At 38.9% G+C, this 20,633-nt stretch overlaps 2 protein-coding genes across 3 annotated transcripts in view; both read right to left on the bottom strand.

The window, feature by feature from the left end:
* The window catches only part of HSPA14 (heat shock protein family A (Hsp70) member 14), a 32,436-nt gene that overhangs the window by 7,061 nt on the left and 4,742 nt on the right, over positions 1-20,633 (bottom strand). The window contains exons 4-10 of one of the 2 annotated variants that reach the window (NM_001265916.1): positions 15,179-15,227; positions 14,945-15,050; positions 14,042-14,132; positions 12,544-12,648; positions 10,998-11,159; positions 9,262-9,417; positions 7,594-7,696 (exon numbers count right to left, since the gene is read on the bottom strand). In NM_001265916.1, coding sequence (NP_001252845.1) covers positions 7,594-7,696; positions 9,262-9,417; positions 10,998-11,159; positions 12,544-12,648; positions 14,042-14,132; positions 14,945-15,050; positions 15,179-15,227 — 772 coding nt within the window. The remainder of the gene's footprint in view (positions 1-7,593; positions 7,697-9,261; positions 9,418-10,997; positions 11,160-12,543; positions 12,649-14,041; positions 14,133-14,944; positions 15,051-15,178; positions 15,228-20,633) is intronic. The other variant, XM_028853309.2, reaches the window with a different exon arrangement.
* MSANTD7 (Myb/SANT DNA binding domain containing 7) overlaps positions 1-20,633 on the bottom strand; it is a 28,652-nt gene that overhangs the window by 7,061 nt on the left and 958 nt on the right. Inside the window, exons 2-9 of the mRNA XM_077945818.1 lie at positions 19,379-20,356; positions 15,179-15,227; positions 14,945-15,050; positions 14,042-14,132; positions 12,544-12,648; positions 10,998-11,159; positions 9,262-9,417; positions 7,594-7,696 (exon numbers count right to left, since the gene is read on the bottom strand). Coding sequence (XP_077801944.1) covers positions 19,833-20,356 — 524 coding nt within the window. The 3' untranslated portion in view covers positions 7,594-7,696; positions 9,262-9,417; positions 10,998-11,159; ... (3 more) ...; positions 15,179-15,227; positions 19,379-19,832. The remainder of the gene's footprint in view (positions 1-7,593; positions 7,697-9,261; positions 9,418-10,997; positions 11,160-12,543; positions 12,649-14,041; positions 14,133-14,944; positions 15,051-15,178; positions 15,228-19,378; positions 20,357-20,633) is intronic.

Here is a 20,633-nt window from a genome sequence, read left to right as displayed (position 1 = left end):
AAATAATATAAAAATTATAAATTATTGCAGAAAAATAAAAAAAGAATACCTCCTCATAACCAAGTAAGGTATATCCCAAGTATACAATGATAGTTCCATATTAGGAAATTATTTATTCATTATATAGCTTTAAGATAAATATTAAAAAAAACCCATAAGATCATCGCACTGGTGTCCAAAAACACACATGTAAAAATACGACACCCACTTCATATTAAAATTCCTTTAAAAATAGAAAAGGCCAAGTGCAGTGGTTCATACCTGTAATCCCAGCACTTTGGGAGGCCGAGGTGGGCGGATCTCTTGAGCCTAGGAGTTCAAGACTAGCCTGGGCAACATGGTGAAACTCCATCTCCACAAAAAATACAAAAATTACCCAAGTGGGTGTGGTGGCATGTGCCTGTGGTCCCAGCTACTTGGGAGGCTGAGGTGGGAGGATCACCTGAGCCTGGGAGTTCGAGGCTGCAGTGAGCCGTGATTGTGCCACTACACTCCAGCCTGGATGACAGATGACAGAGTGAGAACCTCTCAAGAAAGAAAGAAAGAAAGGAAAGAAGGCCGGGCACAGTGGCTCACGCCTGTAATCCCAGTACTTTGGGAGGCCGAGGCGGGAGGATCACGAGGTCAGGAGATCGATACCATCCTGGCTAACACAGTGAAACCTCGTCTCTACTAAAAATACAAAAAAATTAGCCAGGAGTGGTGATGGGCGTCTGTAGTCCCAGCTACTCGGGAGGCTGAGGCAGGAGAATGTTGTGAACCCGGGAGGCGGAGCTTGCAGTGAGCCAAGATGGCGCCACTGCACTCCAGCCTGGGCGACAGAGCAAGACTCCGTCTCAAAAAAAAAAGAGAGCTTTCTCAATATGATAAAATATATTTATTGGGGCCACATCCGGTGGCTCATGCCTGTAATCCCAGCACTTTGGGAGGCCAAGGCAGGCGGATCACGAGGTCAGGAGATCGAAACCACCCTGGCTAACACGGTGAAACCCCGTCTCTACTAAAAATACAAAAAAGTTGGCTGGGCGTGGTGGTGGGTGCCTGTAGTCCCAGCTGCTGCGGAGGCTGAGGCAGAAGAATGGCATGAACCCAGGAAGTGGAGCTTGCAGTGAGCCGAGATCGCCCCCCTGCACTCAAACCTGGGTGACAGAGCAAGACTCTGTCTCAAAAAAGAAAAAAAAAAATCTAGTTCTTTTTCTTTTCTCTGTCGCCAGGCTGGAGTGCAGTGGTGCAACCTCTGCTCACTGCAACTTCCGCCTCCCGGGTTCAAGCGATTCTCCTGGCTCAGCCTCCCAAGTAGTTGAGACTACAGGCATGCACCACCACGCCCAGCTAATTTGTGTATTTTTAGTAGAGACGGGGTTTCACCATGTTGGCCAGGATGGTCTCGATCTCTTGACCTCGTGATCCACCCGCCTTGGCCTCCCAATGCGCTGGGGTTACAGGCGTGATCCACGGACCCCAGCCGATAAAATCTGTTTCAAACCAATTACCAGTAATCAATGTTTGTTGGTAACAGTCTAATAGTATTCCCCTAGTAAAATCAACAAAAGAAGGAAGTCCAGCATTCACAAAAATATTTACGTTCTGGCCAGGCATAGTGGCTCATGCCTGTAATCCTAGCACTCCGGGAGGCTGAGATGGGTGGACTGCTTGAGCCCAGGAGTTTGAGACCAACCTGGACAACATACAGAGACCCTGTCTCTAAAAAAATATATCAAATAGGCACACATCTGTAGTCCCGGCTACTCAGGAGGCTGAGGCAGGAGGGTGGCTTGAGCCTGGGAGATGGGGGTTGCAGTGATGTGACACTGAGCCACAGCATTCCAGCCTGGGCTTCTGTTTGTTTTATATTTGATTGCTATAATCAGAACTTACTTTTTTTTTTGGACAGTCTCAAACAAAAGGGACACATATTAGAGAAATGTCTTCCCACTTACAGATATATCTTCTCCCAGCACCCCCAGCCACCCCATTTTCCTGTTGCTCTTGTAACACAACTTGAGAGTTGTCTACACTTGTTTCCAACACCTCACCATTCATCCAATATTAAACCCGCTCCAGTAAGGCATTTCTCTCCACAGCTCCCCTACAATTGCTCCGACCAGCCATTCAACATTGCCAAGTCCAAGGGTCAATCCTCAAGAAGGTTAAGCCTCAACCTGCTAGACCTCCAGCATCACAGGGCAGTTGCTCTCTCCCTTCCTTAAGGACATGTTTTTGCCTGTCTTCCTGGTTCTCTTCCTTCTCACTGGCTGGTCGGGAATCCCCTATGCCAGATGCCCTTCTGGCTTGCAATTGTCCCAAGATCCCGTCCTGGGATCTCTTCTCTATTGTGGCTGTGCTTCCCCCGTGGGTACACTTGTCCAGTTTCACAGCTTTAAAGAGCACATGTGTGAACAAATGTGTCTCTAGCCCAGACCCCTCTCCCCAAATCCAGACCCCTACATCGATCTACAGTGAACTCTTCACACTGAGGCCTCAATGCTTCTTCTGGGAATATGGGCCCTAGCTTCCTTGCCAAGTTCACCTCTGTCCACCGTCTCCCTGGCTCACTCAATTTGGCCCGTGTTACCCTCCCTGCTGCTCCTCAGGCATCACTCACACTTATACCTGCTGTTCCTCTGCCTGGGACACTGGTAGATATTCACATGGCTTGTTCTATGACTTCACTTCATTCAGGACTCTGATCAAAAGCCACCTCCTCAGAGGGGGCTCTGACCTGAAAAATCACCCTCTGTCACTAGCTAGGCCCTTATCCTGCTTAATTTTCTTCATAATATTTATCACAATTGGGCATTACTTTATCTGATTCATATTACCTGTATGTCCTCACTATATTGTTCATTCTATGAAGGCAAAGACTTTGCCATAGTTACTACTGTATCCCAGGTGTCTAGAATCTGCCTAGCGTAGAATAGGTGTGCTCAATAATTATTTGTGGGTTAATCAGTAAAATAAGTTTGAATGTATGCCTAGGAAATTCAGAAGAATCCATTAAAAATCAATAATTAAAAGAGTTTCCAAAGTGACAAAATGTAAGGTAAATAAGCAAAATCACCAGGTACCTTGTTTATCAGCAAAAACAAATTAGAAAACTAAAGTATTAAAAAATGTCATTCACAAGAGCAATAATCCCATAACACTCAGCAATAATTTAATAGTAAATATTAAGAAAACAAGGAAGTGTTAAAGAAGATTTAAATAGACACCAACTTTGTGACTAGGAAACTAAATATTCTAAGTTATTACATCATCCCAAGTTATTTTATAAACAATGCAACTATGTCAAAATAACAATGAGACTTTATGTAAGTTGAAAAAAATAATTCTGAAGCTCTCTGAGAAAAGAACTGTAAACAAAGAGAACTTTAAAATTACAATGTTAACAATTAAGGTTTACATCTACTCAGAAAGTAAATTGCTTTTTGGTGAGCAATTTGATAACAAATACTAAAAGTCTTAAAATCTAGGATTTACTCCTGAATTTTATCCTAAAGAAATTGAGGACATCCACTGAGTTACAAAGACTGTTGTATAACATACACATCCAACATACAGAATGGGTGTTATGAAGGATGGTACATCAATGCAATGAAATACTATGAAGCTATTAAAATTGCAGCTATAGAACCCAGGAGCTTGGTTAAAACACAGGGATTAACCACATTCATTTATCTAAGCTCCCTTTCACAAAAGCCCACTACGCTGACAACAAAGGGATTTAAGAAGGTATAAAGACAGAAAGGCAAAATAAATGGAAGAGAAATCTTGAGTTTGAGATTTCAACAAATTTTGGAAGCTAGCAAGAGGTAACTCAGATGAAGTTTGAGATAACTGAAAAAAGGCAGGGTAGTATGACGCATAGGATTCCAGGTACCAAACACCACAGAAAGCGAGGGTGAAGCACAGAAGTGAAAACACAAGGGCTGGAAAACACACATGTGGAGTGGCTGCACCCGCCTCCACCGCCAGCTGCTCCCCTCACCTAAATAGGTGGCCACCTGCACCTTCTCCCACATCAGGGAGGGAGGTCGTCAACACACAGTGATAGAACTTAAGATACAAAGATACAGCACAAACCGGGGTGGGGCATGGTGCTGAAAACAAGAGGGAAGAAGGGAAAAGTCTGCACATTCAAGAGTAGGAACCCTGAAGCTCTCTGCTCTCAGACCAGAAACCTGTCCCCCTCAAGCAAAAGATAAGAGAATTTCTTCCAAAAAAAGCCAAACTCTCCTCATACTAGACCCCCAGGTACTAAAATGAGAAGGCAATAGTCACAAGCATGAAGAGCACGGGTGATGCAGACAGGCAGCCTGAGTTCCGGTCCTTGCCTCGCCATGTAAGTGCCAGCCTCATGACTGCGGGGCATATTACTTCACCTCTCTGGAAACCTCTTAGTTTCCTCATCTGAAAATGGAAATAAAAGCACCTACCTCCTGGAGCTTGTGTGAGGATTAAATGTTCTAATACATGTAAATCCCTATCATTCACTCACCATTCCCTGTAAGAGGATTACCCATCCGACTCACTCCCACAACTTGGTAGGTGGGGTATATCTCTCTGCCCCACTGTCATACCCACTGTGACACTGAATGTGTACGCACTGACATGCACCTATCTAATCTGAGGCCCAGGCAGCTGCTCCTGTGGTCTGGGTCCTAGAATAGGAAGTGGAAAAGAGCCCCAGCAGTAGACCTGCAGCCCCCTGCAGCTGCCCACCTGTAACCTAAGTGTTGCAGAAAACCGCTGAGCGTTGAGGGTTGTTTTCTCACTGTACCAAGGTCAACACACTAACAAGACAATTTCATATTATTAAGTTCTCAAAAGCCTGTGTCTTAGAAACATCTGGAGAGGGAATCTCTAACAACATTTTCAAACCTAAAACTATTCCACCTCAACTCAAGCAACTGAGAATTGGACTATGAGGTGATAATGAAATGATGGGGCTTCATGACCAATTGAGTAAGAAAGGGAACTGATGCTTATTTGTCACGATATGCAACAGGCTGTGCCACAGACATTTCATTTAACCCTTGTAGCAACCCTATAGAGTAAGTTATACTTACAATACTTACTTGTAAGGTAAATATTATCACTCTCATAAGAAGAGAAAGTAAGGCTCAGGAAATGAAGAATTTTGCCCAGTCTAGAACTATTAGAACCATGAGGCTTCATGTTTAGGTGAGTCTGTCTCCAAGCCCTGCACCTTCCACCACTGTTTTACTAACATCATATGACTTGCCTCCCAGCCTTCAAACACCTGGCAAAATGCCTGCCACATTGTGTTAAAATATATATATATACACACACATATATATATACTTATTGAACTACACTACAAAAAATATTTATCACAATATAGTAGACATCAAAAAAACTAAAAACATAAAACTGTCAAACTATAGACAAGTTAAAAGAAAAGTATATTTCATATTTGCCATACATCCAAGCAAAGCAGCTGCAGGAAACAGAGTCAAAGATCAAGAGTAAGTCAAACACACTCCTCCCTAGCAGGACCAAAACTAAACAGCGAAGTAAATGCCTCAAAGAAAGATTGCTGTACATGATAGCTAATATTCCAATTATGTAAAGTATTTGCACAAGTTTAAAAAAAAAAGATTGAAATGATCAAATAGGCAAATAATATGAGATAAAAATTTACACCAAGGAGACACAAAATTAAATAAACATTTAAGAAAAATCTTCTGACCAGGCGCAGTGGCTCACACCTGTAATCCCAGCACTTTGGGAGGCCAAGGCGGGTGGATCACGAGGTGAGGAGATCGAGACCATCCTGGATAACACGGTGAAACCCCATCTCTATTAAAAATACAAAAAATTAGCCGGGCATGGTGGCTGGCGCCTGCAATCCCAGCTACTCGGGAGGCTGAGGCAGGAGAATGGCACGAACCCAGGAGGTGGAGCTTGCAGTAAGCAGATATCACACCACTGCACTCCAGCCTGGGCGACAGAGTGAGACTCCGTTTCAAAAAAAAAAAAAAAAGAAAAAGAAAAAAGAAAATACTCTAGTAGCCAATGAAATATAAAGTGAAAAGATCTTTTTTCAACAGTCAATTGGAAATTTATCTTTAAATGCTATAACTCAGTGTCGACAAGGCTATAGTAAAATGTATACTGTTATATATTGCTGATGGGAATATTAGTTAATTCAATTCTTTTGGAAAGTAACTTGAGGTAAAAATAGTCTTAAGCTATTTTTATTCTTGACCTAGTATTTTACTTTGGGAATCTACTCTAAGGAATAATCCTAAATATGATAAATGCCTCTGTATAAAGACAGGCATCATTCTCTTACAGGGGAGGAAAAAACCCAAACCCAGGTGTCTACAACAGGACCACAGTGAAAAATTTACAGTGCGTTTCCTTTTTTCGGACATTAGCAATCTATTCCAAATTGTGTTTATAAAGACTATAGTAATGTGGGGGGGGGATTGGTTATATTATATAAATTAGGCAAAATTCAAAACTGTACATACAGAATTAGAACTGTTATTAAAAAAATTCACAAAACTATAGCTAGCAAACACACCTATGCATAGAAGTTACATGAGTTAGAAATACAGCTGCCTTTTGGTATTTTCTGAATTTTCTTACATGAATACTTCTTTAATAATGAAAATTTTAAAAATCATATAATTTTATTTTTATTTTATTTTTGAGATGGGGTCTTGCTCTGTCCCCAGGCTGGGGTGCAGTGGTAGGAATCACGGCTCACTGCAGCCTTGACCCCTGAGCCCAAGTGATCTTCTCACCTCAGCCTCCCAAGAAGCTGAGACCACAGACGCCCACCACCATGCCCAGCTAATTTTTTTTTTTTTGTAGAGACAGGGTCTCACTATGAAACAGCCAAGGCTAGTCTTGAACTCTTGGGCTTAAGCAGTTCTCCCTCCTTGGCCTCCCAAAGTGTTGGCATTACAGGCTTGAGCCACTGCACCTGGCTCATTTTAAATGGATAAAAAGAGTATGTTCAATGAAGAGAAATAATTTTGGGAAAAAAAGAAAATACTAAACATTTGAATTTTTTAGAAAGTCTAAAAATATGTTCCTAAGCAAGGAGCGGGAAGCAGCCTGGTATACTAGTTATGAGTAGACACAGGAACGATACTGGGTTACATCTTGGCTCTACTACTTACCATGTGATCTTCAGGAAGCCACTTAATCTCTGTACCTTGGTGCCTTCACTTACAAAACTAGGATAAATAATAGTGCTTACCTTGGGGATAAATGATAATGCCTACCTCAGAGTTATTGTGAGTATTCAACAAGTTAATATGTGTAGAACTCTTGGAAACAGTGCCTGGCACATAGTAAGTATTCAAATATCTCTCTATCTATGCTTACATATAAAAAATACACTGGAAAGGAATTATTCTGTTTTGCTAGGAAACTGAATATACAAAAATGAGTTCACCAGAGCCATTAATCAAAATTTCATCAATTTTTCCTTATTCATTAACACAATCTAATACTTAAATGCATAAACATATTCTTTCAGTACCAAGAGCTATTTCCTAAATTCCAAGTCTTAAACTATACCTAAAATAACTAAGAAAAATGTAAAAGCATTACCTTGTTGATATCATCTGCTGTAAATCCACTTTGATCTAAGAGTCCTCTGATTGCTTCTATACACTTATTAAAAAGTGGAGAACAAAGAAGTTCAAATCTTGCTCTGTACACACATACACACACACACAGAGAAACACACAGACACAGAAACAAGAGAAAGACAAAACAGGGCTCAGTACAATCAAACAAATATCACTTTTCCTTTTCTTGTGAAGAGTAATGCCAAAACTTAATATGATAGTTCTCTGAATGACAGGTTTACCATCAGAATAAGGTATTAGGTAAGAGTGGTGCAATATCATGGAGAGAGGAGGGTCTAGGTCATTCACCTACATATGTATGAAGATAAAATCAAATTCAAGTGAAAGCCCATCTTGTTTATGGTCTACTTATAAGCTTCCAAAAAATAAAAAATCTAAAAACACATACCCAGCATATAGCATTCCCAACAATAAACCTATTGAACCTAATCAAACCATCATTTGAAAGTTTGTCATTTTTATATGTTAAAACTTTAAAAATTATTTCTAATGATTTTCCTTGACAGTTTGAGACTATGTTGTACATAAGTTTAGTCCCTCTGTACTCCCTGAGAAACTTGAATGCTGGCAGGTAACAAAGTTTTAAGAAAAATTTGTAGTCATGAAAAATGTACTCCCTAATCTTCATAAAGAACTTCTTAAATGCAGATGAATGGCTTAAAAATTAATGTTATCTCTCTATTAATATCTATAATCCTTATAGATAGTAAAGCATACTTTTATGGTTGAAATCTTTGTGACAAAGGAAAAATTTCCCTAATGAAAAATTATAAATTTCATTTCCTTCTTAATTACTGATTAACAAAGCAAATATATACCGAGGACATGGACAAACTTAATCCTAAGGAATTCTGGAACTAGGAAAATACACATACTCTATCCAAAAAGAGATTCTAATTCAATGCAATGCCTTTTCTATCTTTTGAGTTGTAGCCTGAACTCTTTCTTCAAAGATCTGGAGCATAGCTGTCCAACAGACCTTTCTGCCAATCACTAGCCACATGACTACTGAACATTTGAACTGCAGCGAGTGCTACTGAGGAACTGCATTTTTAATGTTATCCTAATTAAGTTAAATTTAAGCAGCCACAGGTGGCTAGTGGCTCTCTTGTTGGGCAGTGCAGATCTAGAGTCTTCATGAAGGCCTGGGGAAAATGAAGAAGCTAAACTAAACAGATGAAAAGAGAATTTAACCAAATACAGTCAGTAGAATCCTAAAAAAAATAAGATCCTACAGACGTGGAAATTTTCACTATGCTTCCAAGTCACCTATTATGTTGTTGAGGGGTCTGAATAGGCTGTATCATTATTATTAGCAAATATGCAACACAAAGACTACAGCACTTCCTCCCTTTGTACTTTATCACTTGTAGGATCTAGGTTGAAGGTTCTAGGATGCCTTCACACACTCCTAATTGTAGCCATAAAATAACAGGGCAAGCAATCACAACTGATGTAATTACTCGGGTAACAGCTACTTAGTCTGACAAAAACTGGACCCCAAAAGTAAAGACATTATAGATGGTTGACAAATTTCAAACAAACAAAAACCCAAAGTAAGAAAATTATACCTAAACAAACATGTTCTTGGAATTTTTTTAAAAAGTTTTTTGAACTTCAGTTTTACCTGGACACATTGCAATCAAAATCTTGACCTTCATATAATGAGTCAAGAAAACAGTTGGCACTTCCCAAGGTTGACAAAGAATGTTTCGCTACTTCAGCACTGTTCATCAATTTCATCATGGCTCGCGCATTTCCTTTCACATCGTGTTTGAAGGATCTAAATTAAAAACATAGCCTTTGAGGTTTAAAATTACTGGGCCATTTACAATATTGTAACTAAAATTTGGATAATCCTTATTAAACAATAATAAATTAGTGAATCAGGCCAGGTGCGGTGGCTCACGCCTGTAATCCCAACTTTGGGAGGCTGAGGCGGGTAGATCACCCGAGGTCAGGAGTTCAAGATCAACCAGGGTCAACATGGCGAAACCTCATCTCTACTAAAAATACAAAATTAGCTGGGTGTGCATGCCTGTAATCCCAGCTACTTGGGAGGCTGAGGCAGAAGAATCGCTTGAACCTGGGAGGTAGAGATTGTAGTGAGCCAAGATTGCACCACTGTACTCTAACCTGGGCGACAAGAGCAAAACTCTGTCTCTAAATAAATAAATAAATAAATAAAATAATAAATTAGTGAAACAATATTTTATTCCAGATTTCAGTATTTCTCTTCGAATCCCTCTAAACTTTCCTAAAACACTCTGTGCAATTAAAGGGGTCACCTCAAGAAAAATGAAGTACCAATTTCCTTAATACTCTGAATTGCTATATTACATAACCATGAACTGCTGCATTATGTAATTGTAATAATAGGCTGTACTCTGAAGAAAGTAGAGTAGATACCACCCTTTCCCAGGTGAGGCACAGAGGTTAAAGGAGATTTATGTAACTGCGTCAAAGTCTCCTATTTTACCCTTTATAATCACAGCACAATCACTGTTTAATGGCATAAAATTATTTGTCAAGCATTAAAAAGAAAAAAAACCCTACAAGTCTTTCTTCACATAAATTTGACACATACAACAAAATATGTAAAATTACATTCCACCATCTCCAATATGAGTTCATTTTTAAAACTTCTTACTAAATAGTGATGAATGACTTTGTTTAAACAACATCTATTTTATAACAAAAAGCAATATAGATCTTTATCAAACAAGTGAGACATTATGACTTTTTCAAGACTTCTTCAACCAATTAGGTCAAACTGGCTAAAATACCATTTCAATTACTTTTTTTTTTTTTTAAGAGCAGCAATACCCAAAAAGTATAACCTTTACATATTTGACTTTTGTAACATCCAAAAGGGTTAGAATTTTGGAGTAATTATACTCAGTAACAAGGCTGAAATATTCCTAGCAGCAGATGAGTAATTAAGATAAATACTCTGTAAGACAATAACTTACTGGAATATGAAGATAATGTTATGGAATCTTCACCAGAGCCAAACTTTTAAAAACTGTTCAGAAGGCAATGAAGCCTCAGTGCCTATACACTCCTTTATCCAGACAGAAGAGCACCACGTGAAGAATTAAAATCCAAGTTCATGCAGTTCAGTATCTAATGGTCTCTTTACACTAAGTGAAAAATCCAAGCACACTGCACTAGGCAGCCTGGCCTCTGAATTGCCTGGACAGGATATTATAACTCTAGATATGAAAATATCCAGTTTCTAAGCAATGAAAAAAACTACATCCTGCTTTGCAGCAGGATAACTTAAAATAAATTAGGAAAAAAAATAAAATATCTGAAGGAAAACCTCAATCAGAAGGTATTATTCAGGCCATTAATACTCACCTCTGGAACTCAGAAGCTAGATACTGTGCTAAGGTTTCTGTGAAATGTGCACCACCGATGTTATCATCAGTGTTTGTTGAAAGAACCCGATATATTCCACTGTTAACTTCCATGACGCTGAGAGATAAGGATGTTCCTCCAAGCTTAAACACCAAAATATTGCTTCAAGAGAAGATAAAGTTATCAGGGAATAACATTTTAAAACTAAGTTGGATATCAGAAGTCACTTAGTTTAATCCCTTTAAATTACAAATGAAGAAACGGAAAATCTCAGATGAATAACTAAGTTGTCTACAGTCACTTATTGACAAATCAAGCCTAGATTCGAGACGTTCTGCATCCAAATCAAAGTTCTTTTTTACTTAGTCACGTAGATACAACTGTATTCTTCTGAGTAAGGAGTTCAAAACACGAACTTTTCAAAGTAAATCAAGAGATTTGTGATTATAGTGTATTTTAAGAGAACTGAACACAGAAATTCTATGTGTTAATATTATGCAAGTTACTACTGCAATTGCATGTTCTGTAGATATATTACATATGCAAAATTAGGAGCTAATTCCTGATTCCCCATGTATTAAAACTCATAATTTGATATTCTCACATTTATCTAAAAATAATTCCCTCATGGTGTACACATATTTATTTACTTAACTGGGAGATACGAATAATGAGGTGAAACAATTACGTAAAATTAACACGGCATCTGAATTAACTTCTCTAAAGTTGAACGACTATCTATTCTATTAAGACATATTGACAGCTATATTAGGGATAAGTATGTTCTAGTATTTCACCATTAAAAGAAGTCTCAAAACCTCATGTTAAATTTCCCATCTCCTGCCCTGTCAAATGTATATAACAGTATCTATTATTTGCAAACATGTCTAATAACTGGAATTGGCAGAAAAATCAGCAGTGTGGTAGCTTAAGTTAGAAACTGGCCAGGCCAGGCCGGGCGCGGTGGCTCAAGCCTGTAATCCCAGTACTTTGGGAGGCCGAGGCGGGTGGATCACGAAGTCAGGAGATCGAGACCATCCTGGCTAACATGGTGAAACCCCGTCTCTACTAAAAATACAAAAAACTAGCCGGGCGTGGTGGCGGGCGCCTGTAGTCCCAGCTACTCGGAGGCTGAGGCAGGAGAATGGCGTAAACCGGGGAGGCGGAGCTTGCAGTGAGCCGAGATGGCGCCACTGCACTCCAGCCTGGGTGACACAGCGAGACTCCATCTCAAAAAAAAAAAAAAAAAAAAAAAAAAAAGAAACTGGCCAGGCCTAGAATTTTCAAATCTTCCCTCAAAAAAGGGACAAAATGAGGGCAATACGACAAGGGCATAAAAGCTCAATCTTCTCTCCCATTATGTTTTTCCTGTGCTTTCCTAGGACATCTTTCTCAACTACTTGAAAAACTCTAGGAAAGAGTCTGTTTTTCCATCCAGAAAAGTTGGGAACCACTGCATTACATAATAATCTTTACCGATATAATCGCTATAATCTAAAATGTTTTCTGCACTCAAAAAACTTAAAACTTCAAATATGACCTTTACCTTTTTCCATTAGGGGAGTCTTGTCCAATTCCATAAGCAAGAAGAGCTGCAGACGGTTCGTGGATTAATCGCAAAACATTAAATCCAGCAGCTCTAGCTGCTTCTCTGTGAACAATTTGCTTTCAATGAATTTAATTTATCACATGTTCAATTCTACATTTTTAGAAATGCTCTGCTAAAGATTCTATACAAAAGCTACTAAGATTTCATAAGTAGAACATGAAGGATAATGATCTTTAGAAGCAAGAATATAGAAAACAAATGAATGACTATAAGAGATCACTTTGTTTAAAATTGTAATCTTCAGAGCCCATATTCTTGACAAAGCAAGCAAAAAGCACATATACTGAGTAAGAGAAATAAAGCTCTCAAAAATGTCAATGTAAAAAAAAAAGTTCAAAAGACGAGAGTCTTTTGGGGCTCTCAGAGTCTAGGACAGGTGTCCTGTCTTCATGCTATCCAGAACTTCCCCATTCAAAGTACTTGCCACACTTTATCATAATTATCTTGTTAATTCTGTGACATCAGAAACCATGTCCTGTTTATCTCTATTTACTCAACCTTCAATACAGTGTGGCTTAAACAGTAATGAATACATATTTATTGAAAGAAAAAATGCCTATGAAAAAACTGTAGAAAGACAAATTTATAAAACACTTGAAATTTTCCAATTTCTTTAATCTAGTGTTCAGTTTTTAAAAGTAAATAAGGCAATTGTCTGCCTCAGAGGCAACTTCAATGCCCAGAACCTTGTATGAAACTCTATCCTGCATAGCAAAGGCATAAAAGCATACCAATACATTTGCATAATGACCTGTAAAAACTATAACTTTTTTGTTTAGATTAAGATCTAAGGTGAAGAAATAATCACAAACGTTTTCTAAAACTGCACATGTAATTCCCACATAAACCTTAATTACAGAAAACTAGTCAAAGAGATTCATAAATGTCAATTTAACCAGGTAATTTAAAATGTTTCTGATCAAAACAGCTGAGGGTACACCATATTTAATTTTATGTTCTCTTGGCATATGTTTTTTTGTTTTTTGAGACGAAGTCTCGCTGTCACCCAATCTGGAGTGGAGTGGCGCGACTTTGGCTCAATACAACCTCTACTTCCTGGGTTCAGGCGATTCTTATGCTTCAGCCTCCCGAATAGCTGGGATTATAGGCGGCACCACCATGCCCAGCTAATTTTCGTATTTTAATAGAGACAGGGTTTTGCCATGTTGGCTAGGTGGGTATCGAACTCCTGACCTCAGGTGGTCTGCCCCTGCTCAGTCTCCCAAAATGTTGGGATTACAGGCGTGAGCCACCACACCCAGACTCTTGGCATTTCATTAAAAAAAAAAAAATACATATTAATGATCATTACCTTACTAAATTATTTACAAATACAATTTTATTGCCTAAGGTACTTTCAAATATAATGTTAGCTTTTACTATATAGTGATTTTGTATTTCCTTTAAGCCAGTAAGATAAACCCCATATACTTACCCAAGAGCATTTTTCTGCTTTTCTCCGAAATCAAATGGGACAGTAATAACTACATCATTTGCATCTGAGCCCAATACAGAATGTGCCGTTTCTGCATATTAAAAAATATAAAATTCTGATGACAGAAAAAAATGACAAGTGATACTTTCTGAGGTTTATTAATTTATGACAAAGATCTCACTAAACATATTTCCCAATTCACTTCCTTGCCCCCATGTCAATTTTCTTCTCTGCGCTCTTAAATCATGCAGCACTTCTGGTGGTTTTGGTGATATCTTTTGGACACAGAATCAGCTTTCCAAAGACCCTGGCTCTTAGGCTTTAGTATCAACCATCTTCTAAATTAGACTGACTCCATGGAGAATAAGCTCCTAACGCATATGTGTGAAGACACAATGTCATAATGTTAGTTCTCTACATTTAAAGACTGCCTTCCATCCCCCAAATTCTTAACATCATTACAGGGCTGAAGGGAGCCTTATAAACAATCTATTCCAGAATTTCCCAAATTGTTCGACAGAATACCACTCGGCTCAGAGCCTTTCTCTGAACTGCTAATAAAAGCAGACCTACTTAATCTGCCTAAATTATTGTTCACAGAATACTGTCAATCTTGAAGTGCCACTATTCACCAAGCTTACTTGGCCACTAAATAGGTTTTGAACTCTTATTTGGCCTAATCCATTTATATGACTTATAGGGAAATCAAAGTCAGGGAAGGCAAGTCATCAAGGGCACATAGTCAATTAGTGCCCCAACCAGGTCTACAGTTTATATGTCCTTACTTATCTGTTCTATCACTCTGTTTCTCCCAGGATCTAAAAATACCTCTAACTTTTCTTTTTTAAGGTCAACTTTCAAAAGATCATTAAAGGTAACTATTAGATATCTTTTGCTAAATACCTTTCATTTTACTAAATATCAGTCTGACAACATCTTCTGGGTTAACAAATCTTGTTTCTTCTCCAGTATCTATTTCATATCGTAATTTCCCATTTTTTTCAATGACCTATAAAATAAAGTATAATTATGCTAAATAAATTTTAATAAAAATGCAAAGTTTCAAATCAACATTACATGTTATGACCTTGGTAATTACTCTGTGTAACAGGGAAGCAATAATAGAACCATACTCACTAAACATTTACTTTCCGTGATGTATTTCTGAGCTTGCGGATCATTGGAGCTGTCCATAAAGAAAGATAAAGATAGCTAAGTATTAAAATCAGTATTGTAGATATATAAAGTTTAAAGAAGACTATATTTCTCAATATCACTGAACAAATATTAAAATATTAACAAAGTTATTAAGCTGCTTAACACTAAGTCTTCAAATATTACAGAAGATAGAAATGGAGTATTTATAAGGGTTATAGTAATTCTACTAAAGTACTGATCTTTGCATTTGAAAATAAATAGCTTTCGTATTCTGACCTTGCTATTAATAGATGCTATATATTTTGAGGTGACTTTTTATAATATCCATGATTTTATATCATAGTTTCACACCTGTGATTCTGAAGACCTAACCACTGAGATGAGAAGGTTGCAAACTAAGGGCAAACCAAAGTAGCTAAGACCATCTTTTGTTGCTTGGTTTCTGAACACACACCAACTCCAGAAACCAAAAGGTTGAGCAAACTATGAATGCTGTTTATAGAAAGATGCAGAGTACTATAGATATGCATATATAAACAGATTTAAGCAACTTATGCAGACTACAAAATGTTTTCATGTACATTATCTCAATTTATCCTCACGACACCTAATTGGGTGGGCTTGGCAGGTATTATTTTAGAGAAAAAGAGCTTCAGAGAGGGGCAATAACTTATAAGATAACAAGGGGCAGAGTCAGTACATGAGCCCAGGTCTTCTCTATCAGACTACTATTATTCATACTTTACCAGGCTGCCTCCCACTCATCTTGTAAATGATCACAGTACTTCTGTCCCTTGAGCAGGGATAGAAATCTGATTCTTGGCTTAATGTCATCTAGAAATTAAGATAAAATAGACTAGTATCCTTCCATTAAACCCTTCTTCCAAGGAGCTGTGACTTCTATTTGTTTAATAAGATAAATTGAAAATTCATAGTGGCTAATTGCTGAAGGGTTACAGAGCATCTGGAGACCTTAACTTGTTAAGAGGCAGACAAAAGGGGTTTAAAATGGACTAATCTGGCTTCGGACTCTGGAATACTTTCAGGTTCCTCATACTTCCTTCTCTATCACCTAAAATATCAATAGGACAGGAGATAACTAACTAGCTTGCCCAAAGTCACACAGCTAATTAATGGCATAACTGGCTGGCACCCAGACCTTCAATACAAAGTTTAGTATTCTTTCCATTAAACTCTTTGCTTCTTCCTTTTCCTAAACTCAGTATTTAATATTAACTATATGCCAAACACTGTAGGAGTAGGAAAAAAAGATAAAGTGTGCTCATGGTGGGTTCTGCACCAATATTAGAATTTCAGCATGACACTTTCTAGTTCTGTTTTCTTTAGAATTTAAGTCAACCAGAAAAATTTATACTGTTATGTGTAGGCTGTCTACCACCCAGACAAGATAATTTGCCAGGAAAGATATTTTACAGAATTTGTAGAACTCTTAGAAATGGAAAATTATTTCTCAACTGCCGTATAAAGAGGGCCGCTGTCCTCTGAAGACAGAAAGTACATATAGCTCCAAGGGCCGCAGACAGGCAAGACACTTAGCAGAGGAGAAAGCAAAGCAAAGAATGGAGGCAACAAAGAACCACAGACATCATCACAAAGTAGTGGACTGATCCGTAACTACATACAAGTGAAAACTTTATTTGTCCACACCAGGATTACTGAACAGAAAAACAAAGGTGGTGGGAAGTTGGTATACGTAGCACCTTATTTACACGATGGACTTGAGGAGGCAGTTAATCCTATGGTTGTGTCTCACAACCTTTATTAGCAATGCCATCTTCTCTTCCTCCTCCTTCTTAAATATCCCTTATGGTCAACAGCCCACAGGCTTGGCACACACCAGCACTAATGTGCTCGAGTCTTTCCCCCACTTGTTACATGACAGTGCATTACACATCTGAAAGTGCTCTTACATTCATCTGTTCCTTTGATCCTCACAACACCCCTGTGAGGTAGGTAGGACAATTATGAGTTTCCCACTCTATAAATGAGGAACCTGAGTTATGGAATGCTGGAAAGGCTTTTCTAAGGGGGTTCAGGTAGTAATGGTTGGGTCTACCACATAGGCAGATTCCTGGCTTGCTTTCTTGCACACTGTCTCCCTGTATTGCAGTTTTCCTCCCCTTAATAATTTTAGCCTATTTTCCTGTGTACTTATTCAAAACCTTTCCCTTGACTTTTATTCCCACATTACGGTTACTTTACCCATTGAATTTCACAATACTACATCCAAGTATTAATTCCACTTCTCTTCCTCAGCACTCCTTTCATCTCAAAGAAATCCTTGTCTTATGCACTTAGCTACCATTAATAGATTTATAGAATACAGGCCTAACTCTCCGTCAAGTACTTCTGTTTTTTCAGAAAATCTACCTACCTACCTATAATTGACATATATCTTTCCATATAATAGCCTAAGACAATTGAGACAATGAATATAGCTGTATCCATTTCAATGCCTTAAGTATATGCTCTTTTAAAGCAGAGTCTGTATGTCTGGTGTGGTGCTTAGAAGTTCATGAGCATATTAATAAATATTAATACCAGAGAATGCTACCTTACAATTGTTACCAGTATTTCAAATATACATATGCTGCTGTGACAGAAAATATTACAATTAAAATTTCATTTTCTTTTTGCCTTTTATTATGCTATTTCAAAATTTTTTAGAGCTGAAAGGTACTAGGAAAAAAAAAAATCTAGTACAAATCCCTCAATCTGGAGATGAAGAAATTGAGGCATGAATTAGATGGGCACGGTGGCTCACGCCTGTAATCCCGGCTACTTGGGAGGCTGAGGCAGGAGAATCGCTTGAACCTGGGAGGCAGAGGTTGCAGTGAGCCAAGATTGCACCACTGCACTCCAGCCTGGGCAAAACAGTGAGACTGTCTCAAAAACATAAAAAATAGTAATAATAGAAAAGGGCAAATGATTTGTCTGATGAAACAAACTGTGACAGGATTCGAATCCAGGAATTCTAACTAGATTCCAGCATATTCTACCACACCAGCTGCCTCACACCTCCACCCCTGGCTTGGCAGAGCGGCTTGCTTGCTGTCTACTCATGGTTCTGGGTACGTTCCCACTGCTGCTCTGACCATTTCTCCACCCATGTGCATTTCCAGCATTCAGCTAAGCACTTGGGGCTGCAAAATAGAAAATAAAACCTCCCCCAACATGCCCACTCTTTGTTTTTCTTTTTTTCCAACTTCTAGATTATGGGAAAACTTTTTAAATCCCAAGGATTCCTATTTGTATTCCTAAAAGTACTAAGTAAACCACTAAAAGCTTTAAGTTAGTTTAATGACAGAGATTAATGTCTTCCCTTCTAGAGTAAATCGGAAGTGTGGCTTATCACCTTCATCTCTCTCCAAGTGTATGTCTGAGGTTGGGAGGAGGCTCATCTGTTCAGGGCTAGTGCTTAAAAGGAGTCATCTATTGCAGGCAATCTTTATCCACACCATCCTCTACTGTTCCCAAAGTTAAAAGGGAAACAAAGCTGTTCTCTTCCACCAGATGCCATTAACTACATAAACTTCTGTCTACAACATCTGAGAAAAAGGAATCTTGGAAAGCTCAAAAGTAAAGTTTTCTAGGGCTTACCCTGTATAACATACTAGACAAAAAATAACAGAAAAGAATGAAAACAGCTAAAAAGCAGATTGGAAACTGATATAATCTGAATTGTTTCCACAATGTTCTAATGGCAACCGAAACTTCAAGATGTAATTTAGGCATATCAAGGGACCCAAATAATATGAAATGCAAAGAATTTACATACATTTAATATTTTATAAAATGGCCAATATTTTATATTGAAGATTATCGATATAAACCATAACACACTATGGTGGCTCCCTGGCACTTCTTATTTCCTTATATTGATAAGAGACTAAGAACCAGTAAAATGAAGGCTAGAAAGACGGTTTGACAAGAGTGCTTACTAGTAGATATGTCAGAGACACAGTAGTGGAAACGTAAGAGATTAAGGTACAAATACAGGTTGTGCTTATACTAGTCTAATGAGCCACACAAGGATTTTAAAAATTAAGATTTCAAACTCCATGAAGCAGTCAAGTTAGACCAGCAAAGGAAAGATTCAAGCAATGAAGTCACAGTATACATCCATACTCCTGAATCTTGTAAACTAATGTGCCTTACCTCAGCCAAGGCCATATGCATTAATAACTTAAACGTGTACAGTGCTTTTAAACTTTTAAACTCTTTCACATCTATGAACCATGTGATCCTCACAACAACCCTGTGAGGTAGGCAGGGCAGGAGTTATTATTGATCCCCATTTTACAGATGAGGAAACCGCTGGAGAGAGGTAAAGTAAACTGCTTCACATCTGTGACAAAGCTACGATGAACCAGCTCTCTAGAACATGGCTCCATTGTTTTCTATTAGGCCACCCCTGGCATTTCTGAAAGGTCTTCCATTTGGTGGAGAATCTTGGGAAAATGAATTAGCAATTATATTTGTACTATCTGGATATACATGGTTCATCCATGTTTTTTTCTGAGGACATAGAAAAGGAGCCAGGGATTCAGAAGGCAGGTTTGGAAAATAGACTTCTACCAGTTTAGGAAACAGAGCCTTTTGTAATTGGTTCCTAGCTTTTGGTATTCGAAATCAACCTCTGAAGCAATTTTTCAAGGCCTAGCTGAAAAGCACCAGTTGCCTCTTCCACTGCTGTTGCCAAACGTCTGACTGCGATGACAGCATCCCTGCGGAGCTCATTGGCAGTGTCTTGCTGAGCACTGGCCTCCTCACCAATAGCAATCAGCCTGTCCAGTTTTTCTTCCTCCCGCTTTGAGAGTTCTCGTGCCAATCGCCTGTTTTCTGCCAACTCGGCTGCAATAGTCCTGGCCACTGACCGCCTTCTTCGCCTTGCCCACCTTGGAGGGGGCTCACTGGTCAAGGGCCTATCCCCACCAGAAACAAAACCAGCTCTCGAAGAGGAGACTGGAGTCTGCGGTGTGGAGGCTACCCCAGGAGTGCTGCGGCTGGTGCTGGTGCAGGGGCTAGGCTCCCCAGACACACCCAGTCTGGCCATGGGGCTGCTCTGACAGGGAGCAACTGCACCTCTGAAAAGGCTGTGGGAGCTGCTGTAGCTGGGGGTCCCTTGAGAGCACCCTGAAAAACAAAGCAACAATGTTGCAAAGAGAACATTCCTGCTAAGGGAATGCTTGGAGCCAGCAGCAGAGCTGAGACAAATTATAAACCTATGGTTGTTCCTGGAAAGCCTCTTTCCACCAGGGACTGGGAAGAATCCATTTCCTTAATCTGGACATTGTGACCTGTTTAATTTCACCTCTAAAACTTCTCCCTTGCCTTCCTGAACCCCTTTGTACATAGCTATCCAACCCACTCTAGACCTACACATTCCTAACTACCCATTATTAATAATGCC

This window comes from Macaca mulatta, chromosome 9 (assembly GCF_049350105.2).
Source record: "Macaca mulatta isolate MMU2019108-1 chromosome 9, T2T-MMU8v2.0, whole genome shotgun sequence".
NCBI lineage: Eukaryota > Metazoa > Chordata > Mammalia > Primates > Cercopithecidae > Macaca > Macaca mulatta.
This window is presented reverse-complemented; position numbering and strand designations above follow the sequence as displayed.